At 36.8% G+C, this 22,907-nt stretch overlaps 2 protein-coding genes across 2 annotated transcripts in view; both read left to right on the top strand.

The window, feature by feature from the left end:
• ech1 (enoyl CoA hydratase 1, peroxisomal) overlaps positions 1–8,824 on the top strand; it is a 16,662-nt gene extending 7,838 nt beyond the window's left edge. The window contains exons 4-10 of the mRNA XM_084418376.1: positions 77–201; positions 3,762–3,810; positions 4,436–4,500; positions 4,626–4,696; positions 4,785–4,856; positions 7,234–7,384; positions 8,054–8,824. Of these exons, the coding sequence (XP_084274502.1) occupies positions 77–201; positions 3,762–3,810; positions 4,436–4,500; positions 4,626–4,696; positions 4,785–4,856; positions 7,234–7,384; positions 8,054–8,158 (638 nt within the window). The 3' untranslated portion in view covers positions 8,159–8,824. The remainder of the gene's footprint in view (positions 1–76; positions 202–3,761; positions 3,811–4,435; positions 4,501–4,625; positions 4,697–4,784; positions 4,857–7,233; positions 7,385–8,053) is intronic.
• prss16 (serine protease 16) lies at positions 8,688–22,907 on the top strand. Its single transcript, XM_084418375.1, has 12 exons — positions 8,688–8,777; positions 10,055–10,200; positions 10,670–10,769; positions 12,250–12,379; positions 12,466–12,589; positions 14,409–14,486; positions 16,197–16,244; positions 16,320–16,604; positions 18,172–18,304; positions 20,394–20,573; positions 20,862–21,013; positions 21,831–22,907. Exons 1-12 carry the CDS (start codon positions 8,723–8,725, stop codon positions 21,888–21,890), a joined length of 1,491 nt encoding a protein of 496 aa, XP_084274501.1. The 5' UTR covers positions 8,688–8,722; the 3' UTR covers positions 21,891–22,907.

The raw sequence follows: 22,907 nt of genomic DNA, 5'->3' as shown, positions 1-22,907 counted from the left end.
TATAATGCATTTTTATGTATTATATGCCATATATGATTATTTCATCAATAACTGAATAGTAATGATCTTTGTGCAGGTATTGACCTCATGGGCATGGCCAGTGATATCCTACAGCCTGAAGGAGATGACACCGCCAGGATCTCATGGAACGTGCGCCGCACCGTAGCTAAATACCAAGAGACCTTCACTGTTATTGAAAAGGTTATTATTTTAAAACATCATTCATTTACTGTGAAAACATCTCAATACATACACTATATGGACAAAAGTATTGGGACACACCTCTTAATTCTTGAATTCAGATGCTTCAATCAGACCCATTTTACAAACATTTGTGAAAAAATGGGACGTTCTGAAGAGCTCAGTGAATTCAAGAGCGGTACTGTGATAGGATACCACCTTTGCAATAAGTCAGTTTGTAAACGTTTATCCCTGCTAGATATTCCATGGTGAACTGTAAATGGTATTATTGGAAATTGGAAAGTGGAAAGTTTAGGAACAGCAGCAACTCCATGAAGCAGAAAACTATGTAAAGTCATAGAGCGAGTGCAAATCACCAACACTCTGCTGATTCCACAGCTGAAGAGATCCAAACTTCCACTGGCATTAATATTAGCTAAATACTGTGTGGCGGGAGCTTCAGGGAATGGGTTTCCATGGCCGAGCATCTGCATCCAAGCCTTACATCACCAAATACAATGGCAAGCGTCGGATGCAGTGGTGTAAAGCACGCCGCCACTGGACTCTGTAGCGGTTAAAACGTGTTCTCTGGAGTGACGAATCACACTTCTCTGTTTGGCAGTCTGATGGACGAGTCTGGGTTTGACGGATGGTCTGGAGAATGTTTCCTGCCTGACTGCATTGTGCCAACTGTAAAGTTTGGTGGAGGAGGGATAATGGTGTGGGGTTGTTTTTCAGGGGATGGGCTTGGGCCCTTACTTCCAGTGTAGGGAAATCTCAATACTTCAGCATACCAAGACATTTTGGACAATGCTATGCATCCAACTTTGAGGGAAGGCCCTTTTCTATTCCAGCATGACTGTGCCCCAGTGCACAAAGCAAGTTTCATAAAGACATGGTTGGATGAGTTGGGTGTGGAGGAACTTGACTGGCCCACACAGAGCCCTGACCTCAATACCATTGAACACCTTTGGGATGAACTGGAACAGATATTGCGAGCCAGGCCTTCTTGTCCAACATCAGTGCCTGACCTCACAAATGCGCTTCTAGAAGGATTAAAAATTGAGACTAGATTCTGACTTGACGATGACTTGACAGGAAACTAACAGCAACACAAACTCACAATTCTCATTAAACAGGATTCAGACGAAGTACTCACAGGACTGTCACAGAGTTTAACACGCAATGTCTGACAATGTACCGACACAGGACAGAAAACATGAGGGGATTAAATAGGGAGCAAACTAATCAGGAACACAGGTGAAAGCGATGATATAATAATTACAAGATGAGATAACAAGGGGGCGGGTGAGGTGACAAGACAACGCAAGCACACAGCCCAAACAAATGGCCATGTGCTTACACATAAAACATGAGTCTGTCATGATCCTGCCTCAAGACAAGAGAAGATATGGGACACGAAGGCAGAATCATGACCAGGACAAGGATTGGACAAGGATTATGGGCAGGTTTAGATGAAGAAACACGAGGTACAGTCTTGTTGAAAACAGTCCGGGGCTGGGCAACGACAGGGGTGATAGGGAAAACACACGGCGACTTGACAGGAGTCTTGATAGGGACAACAGGGGGCGATGACACGGGAGACAAAACAGGGGATGAAGCGGGTGATTGTGGAACAGGTTCTTGCTTGAGAGGACAGACGAACTGGACTGGTTCCTCTGGGCAGATTACTCTAGAATGCGCTTGACTCAGAGCAGAATTCAGAACAGGAATCGATTCACTTGAATCTTCCATACTTGATACAATAGGTTCACTTGAATCATTCGGAACCGGACTCGAAACAGGACTCGGAACAGGACTCGATTCATTAGAATCATTCAGACTTGACACATTTGATTCTCTTGATTCCTTCAGGCTTAACACACTTGACTCGGGAGAAGCGCTGTCTGATGTCGTGGGTTCGTGACTTGAAAGTAAATTGGGTCTAGGTGGCATCTCAAGGATCTTGGCAAGAGCGGTAAGATAGTCAGATACGGTTCGAGCAGCTAAGACGACAGGCATCTCCTTTTGGGCAGAAACTGCTTGCAGAACCTCTTTAGCGGGCTCTGGGACAGCGCTTGCAGTAGCGGGCTCTGGGACAGCGCTTGCAGTAGCGGGCTCTGGGACAGCGCTTGCAGTAGCGGGCTCTGGGACAGCCAGAGAAGAAGGACAAATGGCTCCCTTCCTCCTTTTCTTTCTCCTAGGTTGCAGTGCGGAAGTCATAGCTGGACTAGTGGCCGGTTGGAGAAGCTCCGCGGGGACCGTAACTGGTACTGGAAGGGCAGTCTCAGGCAGCGTTGACTCCGTCGAGGATGATTCCGAAGGAGAATCCCATGAAATCCGTCTCCCTCGTTTGCCACGGAGATCAGCGTGTGTGGATGAAACCTCGGGAGAAGAAACGGAGAGAGCCTGATCCCCTTGAGTGACGACAGCTAGAACTCGACCCTCCGGGACCACTGGAAGCATGGCAGATGAAAACCTCATGGGACCCTTTGACTCTCTCCGAGATAAGCAATCCACCATTGCTCGAAATGGGCGAAGAGTCAGCTCCCCTCGTTCAGACAGAGGAGGAGGAGAATTGAGACCAGCGATGAAATAGCTGGAATAGGCAGGAAGAATCTCTTCTCTTCCACGACTTGGGCATACCTCTTCAGGGACAACTCACCCTGGGGAGGGAACGGAAGTCTTCCATTTCTACTGTCGGCAATGGCCAACTGCCACCATAGTTCTTGGTCAGTCGGCTGTGGTTTAGCGGGAGAAGACATACAGTCTGCTGGGTTCTTCTTTGGTCGGTACATTTTGTCATGAGGTTGAAGGAGAGAACCCAAACACAGACGATATGCAGACACTCAAGGTTTATTACGACACAAAACAGAAAACAAAACCCACGAGGGGGCAAAACAGGACTGGAGGAGAGTTCACCTTGACTAAGACAAGATACTAAACGAAGACTGGACTCTGACTTGACAGGAAACTAACAGCAACACAAACTCACAATTCTCATTAAAAAGGATTCAGACGAAGTACTCACAGGACTGTCACAGAGTTTAACACGCAATGTTTGACAATGTACCAACACAGGACAGAAAATATGAGGGGATTAAATAGGGAGCAAACTAATCAGGAACACAGGTGAAAGCGATGATATAATAATTACAAGATGAGATAACAAGGGGGCGGGGTAAGGTGACAAGACAACGCAAGCACACAGCCCAAACAAATGGCCATGTGCTTAAACATAAAACATGAGTCTGTCATGATCGAAGAAAAGATCTGGGACACGAAGGCAGAATCATGACAACTTTTGTCCATATATTGTACATGAGAATATATGTATTGTCTATCATAAATGGGATATAGGTAATATGGGAAATATACTCAAAAGTTTATACAAAAATGAAGATTCATTCTTTATGCATATTTGAGATCAATGGCGAAAAGGCATGACATGAAAATGATAAGAGGATTGCAGTATTTTTAGATGAACATTAATATTTGGCTATAACATTCAATGGCAACTAACTACTTCATCTCAATACACAAATCATATTTCATCATGTCTCTTGTGTTTCTTTGTGCAGTGTCCAAAACCAGTGATTGTGGCCGTTCACGGTGCATGTATAGGAGGAGGTTAGTTTCCCTCTGTTAAGAAATTTCCACAACATTCTATACTTTATTGTGAATATATAGAACAAATTCATTATAGAACAGATTTCTTCTGTACTATTATTTGATGTTGAAGAAATCAGTATTTGTTTCCTATTCTATTTTTTTATTATTATTATTACTGTAGTTATTAGCCTATAGCTTGCTATAATTATGACAGACAATAAAATGTCTTTAACTATGGAATTATTGATCCATTTGACTTGAAATTTTGCATGCAGTGTCTTTGTCCAAGGAACCATCATTGTATATGAGAACAGTTACATATGCAAAAAATAAATAAAAATAATGGCCAGCAATGACCAATAAGCATTGAGTAGTTATTAGACAAGAATGTCCTACCAAGCCAAACTTTGGTGGACCTTTTGGACAAATGACCTCAAAGACAGGAGGCGCTATGATGTAATGATATTCAATTACACAAGTAATTTGTATAATTCATTCATTCATTATAGGCCTCCTCACCTTGAACAACTTTGTACTAGTGAAGTTAGTTTCTCCTCTAGAAGTTTGCTGCTTCACCAGATAGAAAACGATTCTTCATAACCATATTTAAAACGTTATAATTTCATTGTGTCTTCTTTTACAGGAGTGGACTTAATCACAGCATGTGATATACGACTGTGTACGCAGGATGCCTGGTTTCAGGTCAAGGTGTGGGCTGTCTCATTAGATTGTCTTTGTGATTTTACCTGACCATTTAAAGCCATTTTAGAATAAACTTAGATTTGCAGAGATTTAAATTTGAATGCCTGATTTGATCACCCTTTCCTGTTCAGGAGGTTGACATTGGTTTGGCAGCTGATGTCGGGACTTTGCAACGTCTCCCCAGAGTGATTGGAAGTCGAAGGTACTAGCTTGATCTTAAAGCATGTTATAGATAGCAGTGCCCTGTTTTTATGCAATTGATTGTAAAGTTTGCTCCCACTGTCTTTCAGTTTAGTGAATGAGTTGGCTTTCACTGCAAGGAAGATGCACGCTGATGAAGCCAAGAGCTGTGGATTGGTCAGGTGAGATATTTAAGCAATAAGATATGAGATAATGTACTATTTAGAATTTATAATATATACTGTACATTCACAAAATAGTGATAAGTGATTTTTAAAATAAAAACGTTCCTACTGTAGATTTAAGAACTCTGTAATGATTGGCTTCACATGTGGATTACACTCATTGGCCATATTATTAGGTCCACCTGTTCAACTGCTCATTAACGTAAAACATCTAATCAGCCAATCACATGACCTCCTATCACATGACCTCAACTCAATGCGTTTAGGCATTTAGACATGTTCAAGACTATCTGCTAAAGTTCAAAACTGAGCATCAGAATGGGAAAGAAAGAAGAAGAGAATGGAGAGGAGAATGGCCAGACTGGTTCAGCTGATAGAAAGGCAACAGTAACTCAAATAAGCACTAGTTCCACCCGTCTGCAGAAGAGCATCTCTGAACACTCAACATAATCAAACCTTGAAGCAGAAGAGCTTCTCTGAACACTCAACACGTCAAACCATAAAGCAGAAGAGCATCTCTGAACACACAACACGTCAAACCTTGAAGCAGAAGAGCATCTCTGAACACACAACACGTCAAACCTTGAAGCAGAAGAGCATCTCTGAACACTCAACACATCAAACTTGAAGCAGAAGAGCATCTTTGAACACTCAACACATCAAACCTTGAAGCAGAAGAGCATCTCTGAACACTCAACACGTCAAACCTTGAAGCAGAAGAGCATCTCTGAACACACAACACGTCAAACCTTGAAGCAGAAGAGCATCTCTGAACACACAACACATCAAACCTTGAAGCAGAAGAGCATCTCTGAACACACAACACGTCAAACCTTGTAGCAGAAGAGCATCTCTGAACACTCAACACGTCAAACCTTGAAGCAGAAGAGCATCTCTGAACACTCAACACATCAAACTTGAAGCAGAAGAGCATCTCTGAACACTCAACACATCAAACCTTGAAGCAGAAGAGCATCTCTGAACACTCTATACATCAAACCTTGAAGCACAAACCTTGAAGCAGAAGAGCATCTCTGAACACTCAACACATCAAACCTTGAAGCAGAAGAGCATCTCTGAACACTCAACACATCAAACCTTGAAGCAGAAGAGCATCTCTGAACACACAACACGTCAAACCTTGAAGCAGAAGAGCATCTCTGAACACACAACACGTCAAACCTTGAAGCAAAAGAGCATCTCTGAACACTCAACACGTCAAACCTTGAAGCAGAAGAGCATCTCTGAACACTCAACACATCAAACCTTGAAGCAGAAGAGCATCTCTGAACACTCAACACATCAAACCTTGAAGCAGAAGAGCATCTCTGAACACTCAACACATCAAACCTTGAAGCAGAAGAGCATCTCTGAACACTCAACACATCAAACCTTGAAGCAGAAGAGCATCTCTGAACACACAACACGTCAAACCTTGAAGCAAAAGAGCATCTCTGAACACACAACACATCAAACCTTGAAGCAGAAGAGCATCTCTGAACACACAACACATCAAACCTTGAAGCAGAAGAGCATCTCTGAACACTCAACACGTCAAACCTTGAAGCAGAAGAGCATCTCTGAACACACAACACATCAAACCTTGAAGCAGAAGAGCTACAGCAGCAGAAAACACTCCTTTCAGCTGAGAACAACAAACTGAGGCTACAATTCACACGTGCTCACCAAAACTGGACAATAGAAGTTTGGAAAAACGTTGCCTGGTCTGATGAGTCTGGATTTCTGCTGCAACATTTAGATGGTCGGGTCAGAATTTGGTGTGAACAACATGAAAGCATGGATCCTTCCTGCCTTGTATCGTCAGTTCAGGCTGCTGATGGTGTGGAGGATTTATTAGCACACTTTGGGTCCCTTAGTACCAATTGAGCATCATTTAAACACCCCAGTCTACCTGAGTGTTGTTGCTGACCATTTTCATCCCTTTATGACCACAGTGTATCATCTTCTGATGGCCTCTTCCAGTGGGATAAAAGGCCATGTCACAAAGCTCAGATCATCTCAAACTGGTTTCTTGAACATGCTCTATACTGAAACTGACTCCACAGTCACCAGATCTCAATCCAATAGAGCACTTCTGGGATGTGCTGGAACAGGAGATTCACATCATGGATGTGCAGACGACAAATCTGCAGCAACTGTGTGATGATATCATGTCAATATGGACCAAAATCTCAGAGGAATGTTTCCAGCACCTTGTTGAATCTCTGCCATGAAGAATTAAGGCAGTTCTAAAGGCAAAAGAGGTCCAATCCTGTACTAGCAAAGTGTACCTAATAAAGTGGCCGGTGAGTGTATATTTACATGAAAAATCTAATAGTTTCTGTGTGCGTTTGTTCTCTCTCGTTGCCCACAGTCGTGTGTTCCCAGATAAAGAGGCTATGATGTCCGGAGCTCTGGAGATGGCAGGAGAGATCGCCAGCAAAAGTCCTGTAGCAGTGCAGGGAACCAAAGTCAACCTCGTTTACTCCAGAGACCACAGTGTTGCAGACTCCCTGGACTACATGGTGAGATCACAACTCACATCAGCCAAACATCCAGACAGACAAGTGTATATAACATGACATGGTGACATAATAATATCATATTTATAATAACAAGGAAAAATACAGAAAAACTTAGATCCAGATTGTACATGGGAGTTCAAATAACATCAGCATGGAAGCAATGAGAGGCAGGTTATATACAGGTTTGGGATCTTCCCCAAACTGGAAGTGCCTCCCATAATCTAAAATGCAGTAGGCTTATTAGGAAAAAAGTGGATTATTGTTGTTCGGTTTCTCCCGTTTATGTTAGTAGAAAGGGAAGTTTCTTTATTTTCTTTGTAATCTTTTCTAGTTTAGTTTCTAATCAATAGTTTTTGTATTTTTTCCGAAGTTTATGTTGTTCATTATTTCTTCCTGTTAATAAATTCCTCTTTTTTTCTGCACTTTAAAAGTGTTCTGTGGTTGTAAAAGTATTTGGGAGTGAGAGCGGGGACTCCAGGGTTCTTTTTAATACGATCCCTGTTAATTGTAACGGATAATTTCATTCCATTTGAGTGGGGATTTAACTAATTCGTGACATTATTTATACTTGATTGATGTAAAAGCATGTGAATGCACACCAGTAACAACATGTGACATCCCGTGATTAATCCGAGAAACTGTGTCTCCTGTTGTTGTTTGTTTGTGTAGAGCACCTGGAATATGAGCATGCTCCAAACCCAAGATTTAATTAAGTCAGCGCAGGCCGGGATGGAGAAGAAAAGCCTCAAAGAAATCATTTTCTCCAAGCTCTGAGAGTCTACACACCCGAGTTAGATCTGATCCGCTCGCTTGTCTAAAGCATATCTCGCGATTACGAATGTCAAGTCCGTCTCCACCTTCAGTGAACTCTATGGGTTTGGTGTTGAGTCTTTCTAGGACTGGTTGATTAAAATGAAAGTTTGATTTAATGTTTTCTAACGGGTGCCTTAAAGTCTGGCTCACAGATGTCAGATAACTAACCAAAAAAATGCAAAACATGTTCAGTGCTGAATGCACACTAAAATCTAAACGTGTACAGATACCTAAAATGAAATAAAAAAAATGCTAAAATGAGTGTATAGATCATGTCAGTATGGACTTTTTGTGAAGAGAAACTAGTTTGGTTTTGTAATATGAACATCATCTCCGCGTGGATATCATGTGCTGATCTCCGCGTCCAGGTTTCAGGTGTTCATTATATCACACTGCACACACTGGGAGCCGTATCGCATTACTGACTCCCCAGCTTGGGTATAAGAGTATAATACACTGGAAACCATCACCACTAAACCAGAGGGTTCTGTGATCCTGACATCTGTGTGATAATCCGGGACAGGGATGTCTGTGCTGAGATGGCTAACTGTGATTCTGCTCTTCCACCTGGTTTACTCCGGTAAGACTCATTCTGCTCTTAAACTTCTCCAGTGTTTAACAAAGCTGTGAAAGTAATGTCTCTGTTCATATAGCCAGGTTACAAGTTTGAGTTATTTCAGTGGGTGAATGCCAGAATTATCTGTTTCTCTTATTCTTGATAATAACACAAGATATGTAAGAGTATATGTCATTATTTGGACATTATTAACAGCCCCATGACTTGCTATTGATATAATAAAGAAAATAGTGCTTTTATTTATTTACGGTATTTACTTTTGCTATGTTTGTCTTGTTTGGTATGTAAAGAAGTTTAATGGAAAACTGTGTATTTTTTTTTTTTTTTCATCTGAATATCATCATCATTACTGTGGATTATATGGAATTTTGCTTTGTATTGAAATTCAGATATCGTGCTTTTACTTCTAAAGTGGTTTATGCATTTTAAAGCATGTATGATTTGTCTGTCACTTACTATTCAACCCGTTATGCTATGACATTTCCCATCTTTCTGACATAAAGTTTAAGGGAATGAGATCACATGATCTAAGTTTCTCGTACAGTCTTTATCAGTATGTTTACACTTACACTGCCGTTCAAAAAGTTTGGGATTGGTACGATTTTGGACGAAGAATGATTAAAAATACTAATATGTATGTATGTATGTATGTATGTATGAAGACAATTTAAAATAACTGTTTTCTATGTGAATATATAGTAAAGTGTAATTTATTCCTGTGATCAAAGCTGAATTTTCAGATTTCTATGATGAATAGAAAGTTCTATTTAATTTATTTGAAAATAGAATCTTTTATAACATTATAAATGTCTTTATCGTAACTTTTGATCAATTTAATTTATCCATTCTAAATAAAAGTATTGTTTGAAAGTATTGAAAAAAACTATTGTTACTGACCCCAAACTTATGAACGGTAGTGTTTAATGTAACAAAAGCTTTCTATTTCAGACAAATGCTGTTCTTTTGAACTGGTTTCAACATTGATAATAATAAACATTTCTTGAGCATCAAATCATCATATTTGAATGATTTCTGAAGGGTCATGTGACACTGAAGTCTGGAGTAATGATGCTGAAAATTCAGCTTTGATCACAGGAATAAATTACAGTTTAAAATATATTAAAATAGAGAACCATTATTTTAAATTGTAATAATATTTCACAATATTACAGTGTTTTACTGTGTTTTTGATCAAAATAAATAAATGCAGATTTGGTGAGCAGAAGAGATTTCTTTCAAAACATAAAAAAAAAAAAAAAAGTGTTCTATATTTTTTCTAGGTCAAATTCTATGGCGAATGAAGGACCACGTGCATAAAATCCAACAGGCCCGAATAAAACACACTTCCACTGCCATTCCCAAGAAAGGCACAATTCACCAACCCCTGAACCACTATGACCAGCAGAATGACAAAACCTTCCCACAGGTACAAACTATAGACACAACCTCACACTCATCCTGCTCTAAATGTGATCAGACACAAGAACAAGGCATGGGGAGCACTTTATAATGAGTATACAGTAGCCTAATAAAGTACTTAGATCATTTGCAAAGTATTATAGTTAGTTAATATTTTTTACTGCATATTGTTATAGGCTATATAAAAATAGGGAGCTCTTCATTCATTGTCATTAACACAATTATTGTTTAATTAGCTCATGTAAAGAGTAAAATAATGCTTATTTGATTTGTAAATACATTATTACTGTATATTTATTATAAAGTGTTACAGAAATGGGTCGTTTTAATTCCTATATTCAAAATAATGTGAAATAAAAAATGAATAATTTAAGTTATTATAAAATGTTGTTTTAATTAGGCCTATATTAAAACCAATTAATTAATCATGTCATTTATTTTGCTGTCATTTATTCATTAATATTTGTTCTCCACAGAAATTCTTTGTGAATGACGTTTATTGGCAGCGTTCAGATGGACCGGTCTTTCTCTACATAGGAGGAGAGGGACCCCTCTCCAAATTCAGTGTATTGTTCGGTTAGGACCCTTTTTTTTTTTTTTTTTGGCTTCAAGCCATTCTGCTATTTTCAACCTTATCTCCTGAGAAAAATGTGAATATAGAAACGTTTTGTAAAGCCAAAATACCCGTCAGTTCCTCCTACATTCTCCTGCGTCAGGTCAACTGTCCACTGGGTGGCGCCAAATGTTGCAGGTTAAAAGCATCATGCTGTCATTTACTACACAATATATTTTTATAACTTTTGGGAGGGCTCTTAATATAATTTATCTTAATATCAAAGTCTTACAATATAGAATCACCAGTCACATGGTTGCCTCAAGAAATGCATGTACATTTATCCAAAAGCAATGGCTTGCAAATAAAGAAGAACGTCACAAAGAATAAAAAAATATATATTTCCAGAACTGAGTGTTCATGAAGCAAAGGTTGTGCGGATGTGGACCAGCCGGAGAACGGGGACAAAGAATTGATGGTAAAACTGTGCCGTCATTAATGAATAACTACACAGGAACAAATGAGCAACACGCTATTAACATTCTAGTAACTGCTATTAACTAATGAGAAACTCTGATTAACTAATTAGTAAGTGATATGCTCAGTCTATGTGGTAGTTCATTATTAGCTAATCAGTAACTACTATTTTTTTTCATTCCTCCCAGAGACCTACAACAGGTTCATAACTAACACGAATAATGCATCATTTATAATAAAAGGTAACGGCAACCCACTAATGACTCAAGTGTTACTACATCCTTCTAAAGCAACTGCTAATTATTTGGATCAGTATTCTAAAGTGAAAAACATGATAACTACTGTGACTTCGAAGTCATTGTAAACTTGAGATTTTTAATAGTAATTCCTTCCGATGGATTTGGTAACACTTTAGTCATTACTGTGTTCCCATGATCTTCACTTCAGAATACTTTAGAAGTAAAGTATAAAGTACTTTAGGTCCTTTAGAATTATGTAGTAACACTTGAGTCATTACTATCCAAAACCTTACAAAAACCTCAAAAGCTTACAATGACTTCAGTCAATGTTAGGTAGTTATCAAGCTTTTCACTTTAGAATAATGATGCAAATAATTAGTAGTACCTTTAGAAGGATGTAGTAACACTTGAGTCAATACTAATGGGTTACCGTTACCTTTTATTATACATTATGCATTATTAATATTAATTATGAACCTGTATAGTAGTTCTAGTAGTCTTCAGTGAGGTATGAAAAATAGTAGTTATTGATTAGCTATAATAGTGAACTACCACATAGACTGAGCGATATTACTTACTAATTAGTTAATCAGAGTTTCTCATTAGTTAATAGTAATTACTAGAATGTTAATAGTGCGTTACTCATTTGTTCCTGTGTAGTTATTCATTAATGAAGGCACGGTATTCTAAAGTTGAATTCATTTCGAATTAAAGTTAAATTCGAAATTGATTCTCTAATTTTGATAATGCTAATCCAGAAATGTGCTTTGCCTCCTCCATCTGTTAGGGCACCATGTGTTGATGGCAGAGAGTCACAGAGCGCTGCTGGTGGCGCTGGAGCACCGCTTCTACGGGCAGAGCATCAACCCTGATGGACTCGAGACCGAGACACTGAGACATCTCTCCAGCCAGCAGGCGTAATGATGACTGACCTTTCGCTCATCACAATGATGATCACAGTGACAGTTCTGATGCATGTTGTTTCCTCTCCTCCCTGTCTCAGTTTGGCGGACTTGGCTGTGTTCCGGCACTACATCAGCCAGCGCTTCGGCCTCTCGCACAACAACACCTGGATCAGCTTCGGAGGCTCCTATGCTGGAGCTCTCTCGGCTTGGCTGAGAGGAAAGGTTTGTTCCCAAACAAGTTCAAAAATTCTCTAAAAGTGTTCGTCCCGTGTCTTTAACTACTAATGTATGTACTTATTGTGTCCATACACGTGTGCTGCTGGGATGCGGGTGAGGTTCGGCACAGGGTTGGTGGTTTAGGAGGGTGGGTTAAGGTGTAAGGGAAGGGTCAACAGTATAGGGGTGTAACGTGTCACAATATATCGCAATACAAAAATGCATCAATATGTATTGTGGATAGTGACAATATGTATTGTGTATAATTCACCCAAAATAAAAATTACTGTGTAAGAAAAAATTCAAGTTTTCAGAGTTTCAGTGTCAGCACTACATTATACTACTATATAATGTTAAATATAATGTATAATAATGCAATGGGGGAATATTTGTGGGTCCTGATAATGCCAGATGTCTGATGTTACCAGTAAAAGTGGCCTACATTATTTTAAATATATCTAGTCAGTGAAAGAGCGCAAGCATATTCGTCTGAAATAATTCAGTATTTTCAGCTTCAGAATCATGAATATTGTTATTCTGGTGTCTCTATTGTCCTGTGCGTTGGGTTTCCAGCACCAAGTCCAATCCTGTTAATTTACACCCACAATGTAAAACCAAATTTAGCATTTTAATCAACAGTACAAATTTTGTTAACCTTTTATCATATGTCTTGGAGTATCGCAATAATATCGTATCGTGAGTTCAGTATCGTGATATGTATCGAATCGTGACATGAGGGTATCGTTACACCCCTAGTCAACAGAGTAATTATTACAGATGTGATTACTGAGATTAATTACAGCTGTTATTACACGCAGTTCATTTTTTAAATGTAAGTACAATGTAAAAACATTTATGTACTCAATAAGTGCACTGTATCAAATGAATAATTCAAATGTTAGTACAAAGACCATTACGTGGAACCGAAGTTTTTAATTAGTTTTTAATCTTCAATTCGAATACATTTTAGAGGATCAAATCTCCACCAAGGTCAAAAAATAAAAATAAAATCTGTGTAACACTTTATAATAAGGACCCATTAGTTATCATTAGTTAATAACAATGAGCACATGAGTAGTGTTGATTAATCATTGTTAACGTTAATAAAAATACAAGTGTTTATTGTTTATTCATGTTAGCTCAAGGCCATAAAATAAAATTAAAGATTATAATTAGTTCTGGGCAACGATTAATCATGATTAATCACATCCAAAATAAAAGTTTGTGTTTACAGTGTACATATATATATATATATATATATATATGTGTGTGTGTGTGTGTGTGTGTGTGTGTGTGTACTGTGTATAATCATTTTGTATATATAATGCATGCATGTATACATTTAAGAAAAATGTGTTATTTATATATAAAATATTTATATTTATATATAATATAAATTATATATAAACATATAAACACTATATACATGCAAATATTTATTAAATATATACAAGCATGTGTGTGTATGTATACAAAATAATTATACACAGTTCACACACAAATATATTATGTAAACAAAAACTTTTATTTTAGATGAGATTAATCACAATTAATCGTTGGCCAGCACTAATTATAATAATTAGTAATAATAATTAGTAAATGGTGAAATTAACATGAACTATGATGAATAAATTAACTTTAGTAGTATATTTCATTGTTCATGTTGAGGAATGTATTAACTATTAACAAATGGAAACTCATTGTAAAATGTTACCGAATTCTGTCATCAATTTTTTTTTTTTTTTTTTACACTGAAGAAATGTACAAAAATGCCTATGCTGCTCTTTTCCATTCAGTGAAACTCCAAAATGTGTTTTTCTTCTAGTTTCCTCATCTTATCTATGGAGCAGTGGCATCCTCCGCCCCTGTTCAAGCTCACCTGGACTTTAGCTCTTATAATAGGGTGAGAGTTTCATTCTTGTGGAGTACCTATTGTTATTATTAACGTTTTAGTAATTAATAAAATAATTAACATTTGATAATCACAGGCCTAATAATAATTTTATTTTACATGTCAAGTTACAATATTTTTTATTATTTCATTAAACATAAATTATATAATTTATGTTTTAAATTCTTCACTTTCAAACGTTCAGATCTTCAAGCGTTTATTTTGGCAGGATACTGGTATAATTCTATAAACTTCTATCCACATAAATGTTGGAAATCGTGTGAATAAAGGAACCTAATATGCATTGGTTTCCATTCTATGGTGCTCTTCGGTCACTCTTGACCGAAAAGATTAATGTTTAAAAAATTTATAAAATCGTAGCATCTTCAGAATGGTACGGAAACTAGTTTTCTCTCAGTTCAGACTGTAATGACCCGTCAAATGTTTATTTAAAGAGTCAGTTTTTGCGTTATACAAAAGTGACTCATCAAATAAACATTGCAAACAAAAAAAATATCTAAACCTTCACAAAAAATAGATTGTCTAAACTTATTTTCAAATCCACAACCTAATAAAAGTAAGTAATTATGTCTAAAAACAACTAGAGAATTTACAAGCCTCTTTAAAGGGATAGTTCACTTTGAAATTAATTTTTGATATGTTTTAGCTTACCTCAAGGGCATCCAAGATGTAGGTGTCTTTGTTTCCGCAGTAGTTTCAATTTTGATATTTTTAGGTCAAACCGTTCTTGTCTGTCAGTCATAATGCAGGTCTATGGTCACTGTCTCAAAACACAAGCACAGAGTCCAAATTAAAACAATTCCCCACGTCCAAATAAAACAATTCCCCATCATAAGTACACATTGATGGCCTAAGACACGAAACGAGCGGTTTGTGTGAGAAAACGAACACTATTTATATCGTTGTTATCTCTTGAAAACAGCACACGTCCAAATGATCTGACGGCGCGGGCGGGTATAGATATATACAATAGATGTCGCCTTGGCTACTGCAGTTCATTGGAACGAAACCGTAGCCAAACGACATCTAGTGTATATATCTATACCCGCCCGCGCCGTCAGATCATTTGGACGTGTGCTGTTTTCAAGAGATAACAACGATATAAATAGTGTTCGTTTTCTCACACAAACCGCTCGTTTCGTGTCTTAGGCCATCAATGTGTACTTATGATGGGGAATTGTTTCATTTGGACGTGGGGAATTGTTTTAATTTGGACTCTGTGCTTGTGTTTTGAGACAGTGACCATAGACCTGCATTATATGACTGACAGACAAGAACGGTTTGACCTAAAAATATCAAAATTGAAACTACTGCGGAAACAAAGACACCTACATCTTGGATGCCCTTGAGGTAAGCTAAAACATATCAAAAATTAATTTCAAAGTGAACTATCCCTTTAAATGAAGCTATACAGGCATCTAGTGGTTACAACATGACATCAAATGTGTTTTTTTTTTTTTTTACTCCTACTAATGAAACTAAACTGCCTTCAAAAATGTAATTTTAAATACTGCTAATAATAATAATAATAGAAAAAAACTATTACTTTCAATCAGAAATCAAGTGTGACTCCCAAATTAGAGGATAGGAGATTCCCAACACCAACAAACACCAATTTGGGAAACTCTGAGCTAGAGCACAACACTTTCAGTAGTTATTGCATAACTTGTGTGGTTTGGCATTAAAATCTTTATTTTGCAGGTGGTTGCTTATAGTCTTATGAATGAGGCAGTGGGTGGCTCTGAAAAGGTAAGAGCACATTTAGGGTTGCTATGAATCCCTCTGTGTGTCTATCTGAGTGTGTGTGTGTGTGTCCTCACTCAGTGTGTAGCAGAAGTGAAGGCAGTGTTTGCAGCAGTCGAGGCAGCTCTGCTTATAGGGAATGAGACCGAGGTGGGAAAAGACTTCGGCTGCTGCGAGACCCCTTTGAAGCCGGAGGACAAAGCGGAGCTGTTGCGGAGTTTGGCTGATATCTTCATGGGAACCGTCCAATACAACGAGGAGGGGGTCGCGTTCAGCATCGCTGAGCTGTGTGACATCATGACCAATAAGAGTGAGGCCTGTGAGCAGAAGGAGGCGGCGTATGACCGTCTGGTCAAAATAGTGGCGGTAACATTTCTTCATCTCATTTTATGTGGCATCCAAACAATTTGGTTCAAAGAAAAAGTGGAATTGTGTGTAGCTTTAATAAAGAAATCAAATAAATTAAATTTAAGTTTAGATGTATTTTAAAGTTTTATGGTAACACTTTATTTTTACGGTGTCCTTGTTACATATGTTACATGTACGTACCATAGTAATAACAGTAAATTATGCATAATTACATGCAACTAACCCTCAACCAAATCATAATCCTACCCTAGCCCTATAGTAAGTACATGTAGTTGCTTATTATTACTCAGTACTTCAACATATAATTACACTGTCACAATGACACCTTAAAATAAAGTGTAACCAACAGTATTCATTACCACAGATAAGTACATTTTGTTTCAGTTTCATAACATTATTGCTGTGTTGCTCAGATTTAGAAATTCTAAATGTAAATGCTATACAATACTACAGTATTATTTCATTGATATACTGTATATATATATATATATATATATATATATATATATATATATATATATATATATATATATATAACTGGTCAAAAGTTTGGAATAATTAAAATTCTTTTTTAATGTATTTTAGTCTCTAATGCTCTCCAAGACTGCATTTATTTGGTTACAAATACAGTAAAAACAGTTTCAATATACTGTATTTTAAAATGTAATTTATTCCTCTGATCAAAGTGTGTGTGTGTGTGTGTGTGTGTGTGTGTGCAGACTATTACATTTTTTTTATACTTTTCAATTGTAAATACTAAGATTTCACAATATTACTGTATTACTGTATTTTTCATAAAATAATTGCAGACTTGTTGCGTTTAAGAGACTTCTTTCAAAAACGCACACACACACACACACACACACACACACACACACACACACACACACACACACACACACACACACACACGCATCTTGAGCTCAAAATTAGTGAATGAATTTATAAATTTACACAGAATTATCATGTGGACACTTCAGTTCAGAATAGCATACTAGCATATGACTCACACTAAACTATTCTGTGTGAAATATTGTATATCCAGCAATGCCACGTGTTCAACTTTACCATCCATTTCTAGTGTGATAAATGAATAAAAAGTTAAGATATTTTGTAAGATATTTACTCAAATAATGTAATAATGTAAGGTCATTTGGCAATAATTTAGCACACTACTATCTTCTATACTGCTTTCAATTTCACATTAATTTTTCCCCTACATTTTTTTATAGGCTGTAAACTCTGTATTCACTAGAAGGCTATTAATATTCTAATTTTGCAAAGATGTTGTGCAACTAAAATGAAAAAACACAATATCATTTCTAACCAGCTGAGGGCATCAGCTGACTAAAAAATGTTGTCCGGTTCTTTTAAATCTCTTACATTTGAATCACAACTCTACACACAATACTGTACAGTTTCCTCTTACAATAAAATACATTTTACTAAATTAAAATAGTATTTAAATGATAACGACATCACAGATTATGTTGATAAAGCTCAACAGCCCCTTTGAGGCGCAGGTGTAAGTCTTATCATGAACATATTTCTGCCATATCTTCAGATGTACCGTGCCAGAGAGAATGTCCCGTGTCTGGATGTCTCTCACGAGAAGCTTGTGCTTGAACTCAGTAACACTAAAGCTTCGTCCAGTTACAGACAGTGGCTCTACCAGACCTGCACTGAGTTCGGCTTCTGTGAGTATTACATCAACTCTACTCGTTTTGATCATTCTCTGAAACTCATTGCATTAGATAACAAAATATCAAAGCAAGTGGCTTTTTCAGAATTGACTTCATCTTTCTATCCTTGTTGCACATTTTTAATAAAACTGGTGTCAAGGCAATTTTTATAAATGTTTAGCAATGTTTATGAAGCATGAAGGCAGTTCGCTCAAGTTCACACATGTGGAGTAACAATTAGTGTAGTTCATCATATTGACTGTGTGGACATTTTACTAATGCTTGACATCCAAAAAGTATCACAATACTTTTGGTCTTTATCTTGAACACTATATCTATTTTTGTATCATTTAGATCCTAACACACATTTTTTGTAAAATTATTTGCTTGAATATAGTGTTGGCGCTATCTTTAAAATAATTGGCATTTGGTTTGACAAACATTTTATCCAGTGCAATGACGTTTATGACATTTTTGAATGCTGGCAAATATTGTTAAGGTCAGTGTTTTGTCCAGAGGAGAACTGGTCCACCGACTGAGCCATGGTCTCTCCGAAGGTTTTTCTCTGTTTCTGTCGCCTGCACTGTAAAATCCAACAGCTGTTAGCTTTACATAATGTCTGAACTTAATTGTACAAATCTAGTGATCTGTACTATTCACATACTGTTCCTTGTTTACTCTGAAAACCCAAGTTAAGATTAATAGATTTTTTTTTGAGTGCCATTTTGTCAAGCAAAAAAGGGTTGAGGCTGGGAAATTCTTAATAGACTTTTACTCATGTCCTCCGCTTCTGCCGTTATCTTTCTCTAGTTGCATTCACTAATTTCCCAAAGTCATCTTGAATGTTGAATTGTCAAAGCAACTGAAACATTTGAGAGAACATCATATAATGCTGACTTCATAAATTGTTGTTAACAATCAATTTTGAAAATGAAAACTCGCCATTATGGTGATCAGTGTCCCTTGGTTGGGTGCTTGGAACTACATTTATATTATTGTAATTCTCTTCCTATTAATGCAACAAGAAATCACAGTTATTTGATTTTAAAGGAAGGGAAGTGATACATAGTTTGCTTTTAAAAGGTGACCTGACTAAATCTTTAACTAATTTTTCATGTCAAAAAATGATGTTTTAAAATTTGATTGCAACACCTGGTGTCATAAACACCTACAGTAGTGATTTTTTTTTTAACTGTGTTGATATAATCCCTCTATATTTGTGATAATATCTGGCAATTGACCATGCTTGAGCGACGCACAGACTTCAAGATTCAGCATGCAAAAGTTTATGTATTATTTATTAATTGTAACTAACAATTTTATTTGCTTTTTTTGCTGTGCTACTAACTGACACAAGACAGCAAATAAAAATTGGCAAATAAAAGCAACTGCATAATTTATTCATGCTGCAATGCACTCTGGGAGTCAGTAATTCTGAGTAGTTATACTAAGTCAAGAGTAAATCTAGTCAAGTACTCTCTGCGGTCCTTTAATAGTTACTTGAACTCTTGTGTAAGTGAACTATACCAACTAAGCATTTGTTAGTACAACATATTATTCCTATTTCACTTTTTGTAAGGCAATTGGTTTGCTTTTTTAAGTAAGACTAACTAATTACATTTTACAGTGTGATGCAGTTTGTGTATGTCTTGCCACTGTTGCCTCTGGCTTGCTTAGTTGGTGATATTTAATATTCAACAATATTATTGACTCGACTGCACTGACACTGAGCTGATGATGACATCTCTGATTTCTAGATGCTTTATAGCCGAATTGAGCTCACTGATGATCTTCTCACATTTATGAGTACTGCATTATCACTAAACACATTTCAACTGAATAATAAATGTTTACTATTGTCTTTTTAGAGCTGCTTTACCGCAGAATTGAATCCATTTGCATCATTGAATCATTATTTTCCTGTTATCTCTGTAAAGCTGCTTTGGAAATCTGTATTGTATAAAGCGCTATATAAATAAAGGTGACTTGACCTGAGTGTATTTAAGGTAATTAAATATTCTTTTACGAGGTTAGTTTTCATCATGTCTATTAAGTCTTAATTTCTAATCCAACTTTGTACCTTTTGTGTTGGTTTCTGGATCAGATCAGACATGCGACGACACTCACTGCCTCTTCTCACGTGTGTCAACCCTTCAGTCTCAGACTGAGCTCTGCTCTCGACTCTTCAACATCCCTCAGGACAGTCTGCCGGTCCGCATCGACTTCACCAACCAGTACTATGGAGGGAACCGGCCCCAAACACAAAGAGTGCTCTATGTCAACGGTGAGCATGAGTGCCTTTGACTTTCATGCAGATTCTCAGATCCTTTCACCTTCGAGTTCATGTTCGAGTTCATTCATATGCATGCAATTGATTGATTTAACTTTATTGTCCTTAAAGGCGATTCTTTATGTAGACAGCAGAATACATACACATATAGCAACACATATATTAAATCATTTAAAAACCTAGTTATAAAGGAATTCTTATATCTATGGGAAATGACAGTGAAGTTGCCTGTTCAGAGTACAGTGATTGAACATTATGTGATGTGATGTTTTTCTGACCAAGGCAACATTGACCCGTGGACGGAGTTAAGCGTGGTCTGGAACGACCCGATGGCGGACGATGACAGAGTCATTCTTATTGACGGCACCGCCCACTGTATGGACATGAACGCTGATAAATCAATGGATAAACCTGCACTGCACCAAGCCAGGAAGGTAACATGTAATGGAGATTGTAAAAAAAAATATTATGGAGTTGACATACTTTTTTTTGGTAACACTTTACAATAAGGTTTCATTAGTTAAATACCTGAGTTAACATGAACTAAGAATGAACAATACTTCTACAGCATTTATTAATCTCAGTTAATATTCATTTCCACATTTACTAATACGTTATTAAAATCAAATGTTGTATTTGTTAACATTAGTGAATGCACTGTGAACTAACATGAACAGCTGTATTTTTTATTAACTAACATTAACAAAGATTAACAGATAATGTAACAAATGCATTGCCCATTGTTAGTTCATGTTAGTTAATACATTAACTAATGTTAACTAATCAAACCTTATTGTAAAGTGTACCCTATAGAAAATGCACCGATATGAAAATTTTGCCTGACACTTATAACCGATAATTCTTTGTTTGAAAGCCGATGAATCTAAATCCAGATTTTATATAATTTTTGAGAGCCTGATAACAAAAAAATGTCTCATCATGTTCCAATCACACAATTATAATGATGTTTTCATTATAATATTATTCCGCCGATATGAGACTTGCATGTTGCACTGAAGTGTATTTTCCTTTTTTGAAGTGATTCCAATCATATTTCAAGCAATTCAAAAACATCATGGCGAACAGTGTTCATCTGAAGTGTCTCAGCTGAAGGAAATAATGCATTATTTATCAGCTTTAATATATTTCTTATCGGGCCAATAACGATAACAATAAAAATGAACATATATCGGCCGATGCCGATATATTGTATTTTTTCTCATACAGTTTTCCATGTTGTCATCCCCATAGGAGATTGAAAGACGTGTGGCCACGTGGCTCAAAAGCGCAGCATGGCACCATAAGGTTTGATCAGCACGACTTTTTCATAATCACATGATGACCGAAGCGTGCCAACTGGGTTTCTTTTTATCTTTTAATTGAAAAAGAGAGATCTGAGTGCTTGACATCTTCAAATCTGCTCTACATTAGACTTCTTAACCTTCCTTAGGAGCCGAGAGACTGGTTGAGTTTAACAAAAATGTCTAAATTATTTCCATGTATGTACAGTAATAGTACTCAAAATATGTCCACTCACATATGATTGCAGTCCAGTCTTAAATGGTCTAAAAATTGTAATTGCATGATTAATACTACTCAAGCTGAATTCATAATTCTATACAAGCATACTAATATTACGATCCCACTTTATATCAGTGGCCTTTAACTACTATGTACTTACATTATAAAACTAAGCATTTAGTTCAAAATTCTTGCCAGATTCGCATTTGCTGAGGTTAAGAGTACTTTTTGGGTTGGGGTTTGGTCATCAGAGTAAATAAGTATGTAATTTCGTGCAAATACTTTAATTAAATAGCATTTTATTCTAATAATAAGTACATATAGCTAAAGACACCTAAGGTAATACAAAGTGGTTTAATTGTTACTATCTGACAGAAATAGAAAGAGTATTGCTAGTATATGCTGCTCCAAATTCAGTTTCAGGTTTTTTTTTTTTTTACTTTTGCTTTTATGAGACATTTATATAATAGTTGTCTGTACAAAATCCAACATCACACTTGTCCAGCAACACAGAAAACACGTCCTGCACCTTTAATCAATGACTACCATGCTAGTCTTACTCTTCCTGTACTGCAATGCACAGTATGCAGATTTTCTATATGCACAGATGTATATTTATAACAAAAATTTAACAAAATATATATAACAAGATAATAAAAGTATATAACATAAATGAGAGATAGACTGTGTGAAAATATCAATATGCTAATGCTTTACCTTTTTCAGTAAACTAATGTAAGTTAACTTCTAGCTAATACTCTGTATACAGTGATTAATAAGGCCTTTAATGATAATAAAATGTGTGTT

The sequence above is a fragment of the Rutilus rutilus genome (genome assembly GCF_951802725.1).
Source record: "Rutilus rutilus genome assembly, chromosome: 9".
Taxonomy (NCBI): Eukaryota; Metazoa; Chordata; class Actinopteri; order Cypriniformes; family Leuciscidae; genus Rutilus; species Rutilus rutilus.
Note: the sequence above shows the minus strand (reverse complement) of the source record. Positions and strands in the feature narration are given on the sequence as shown.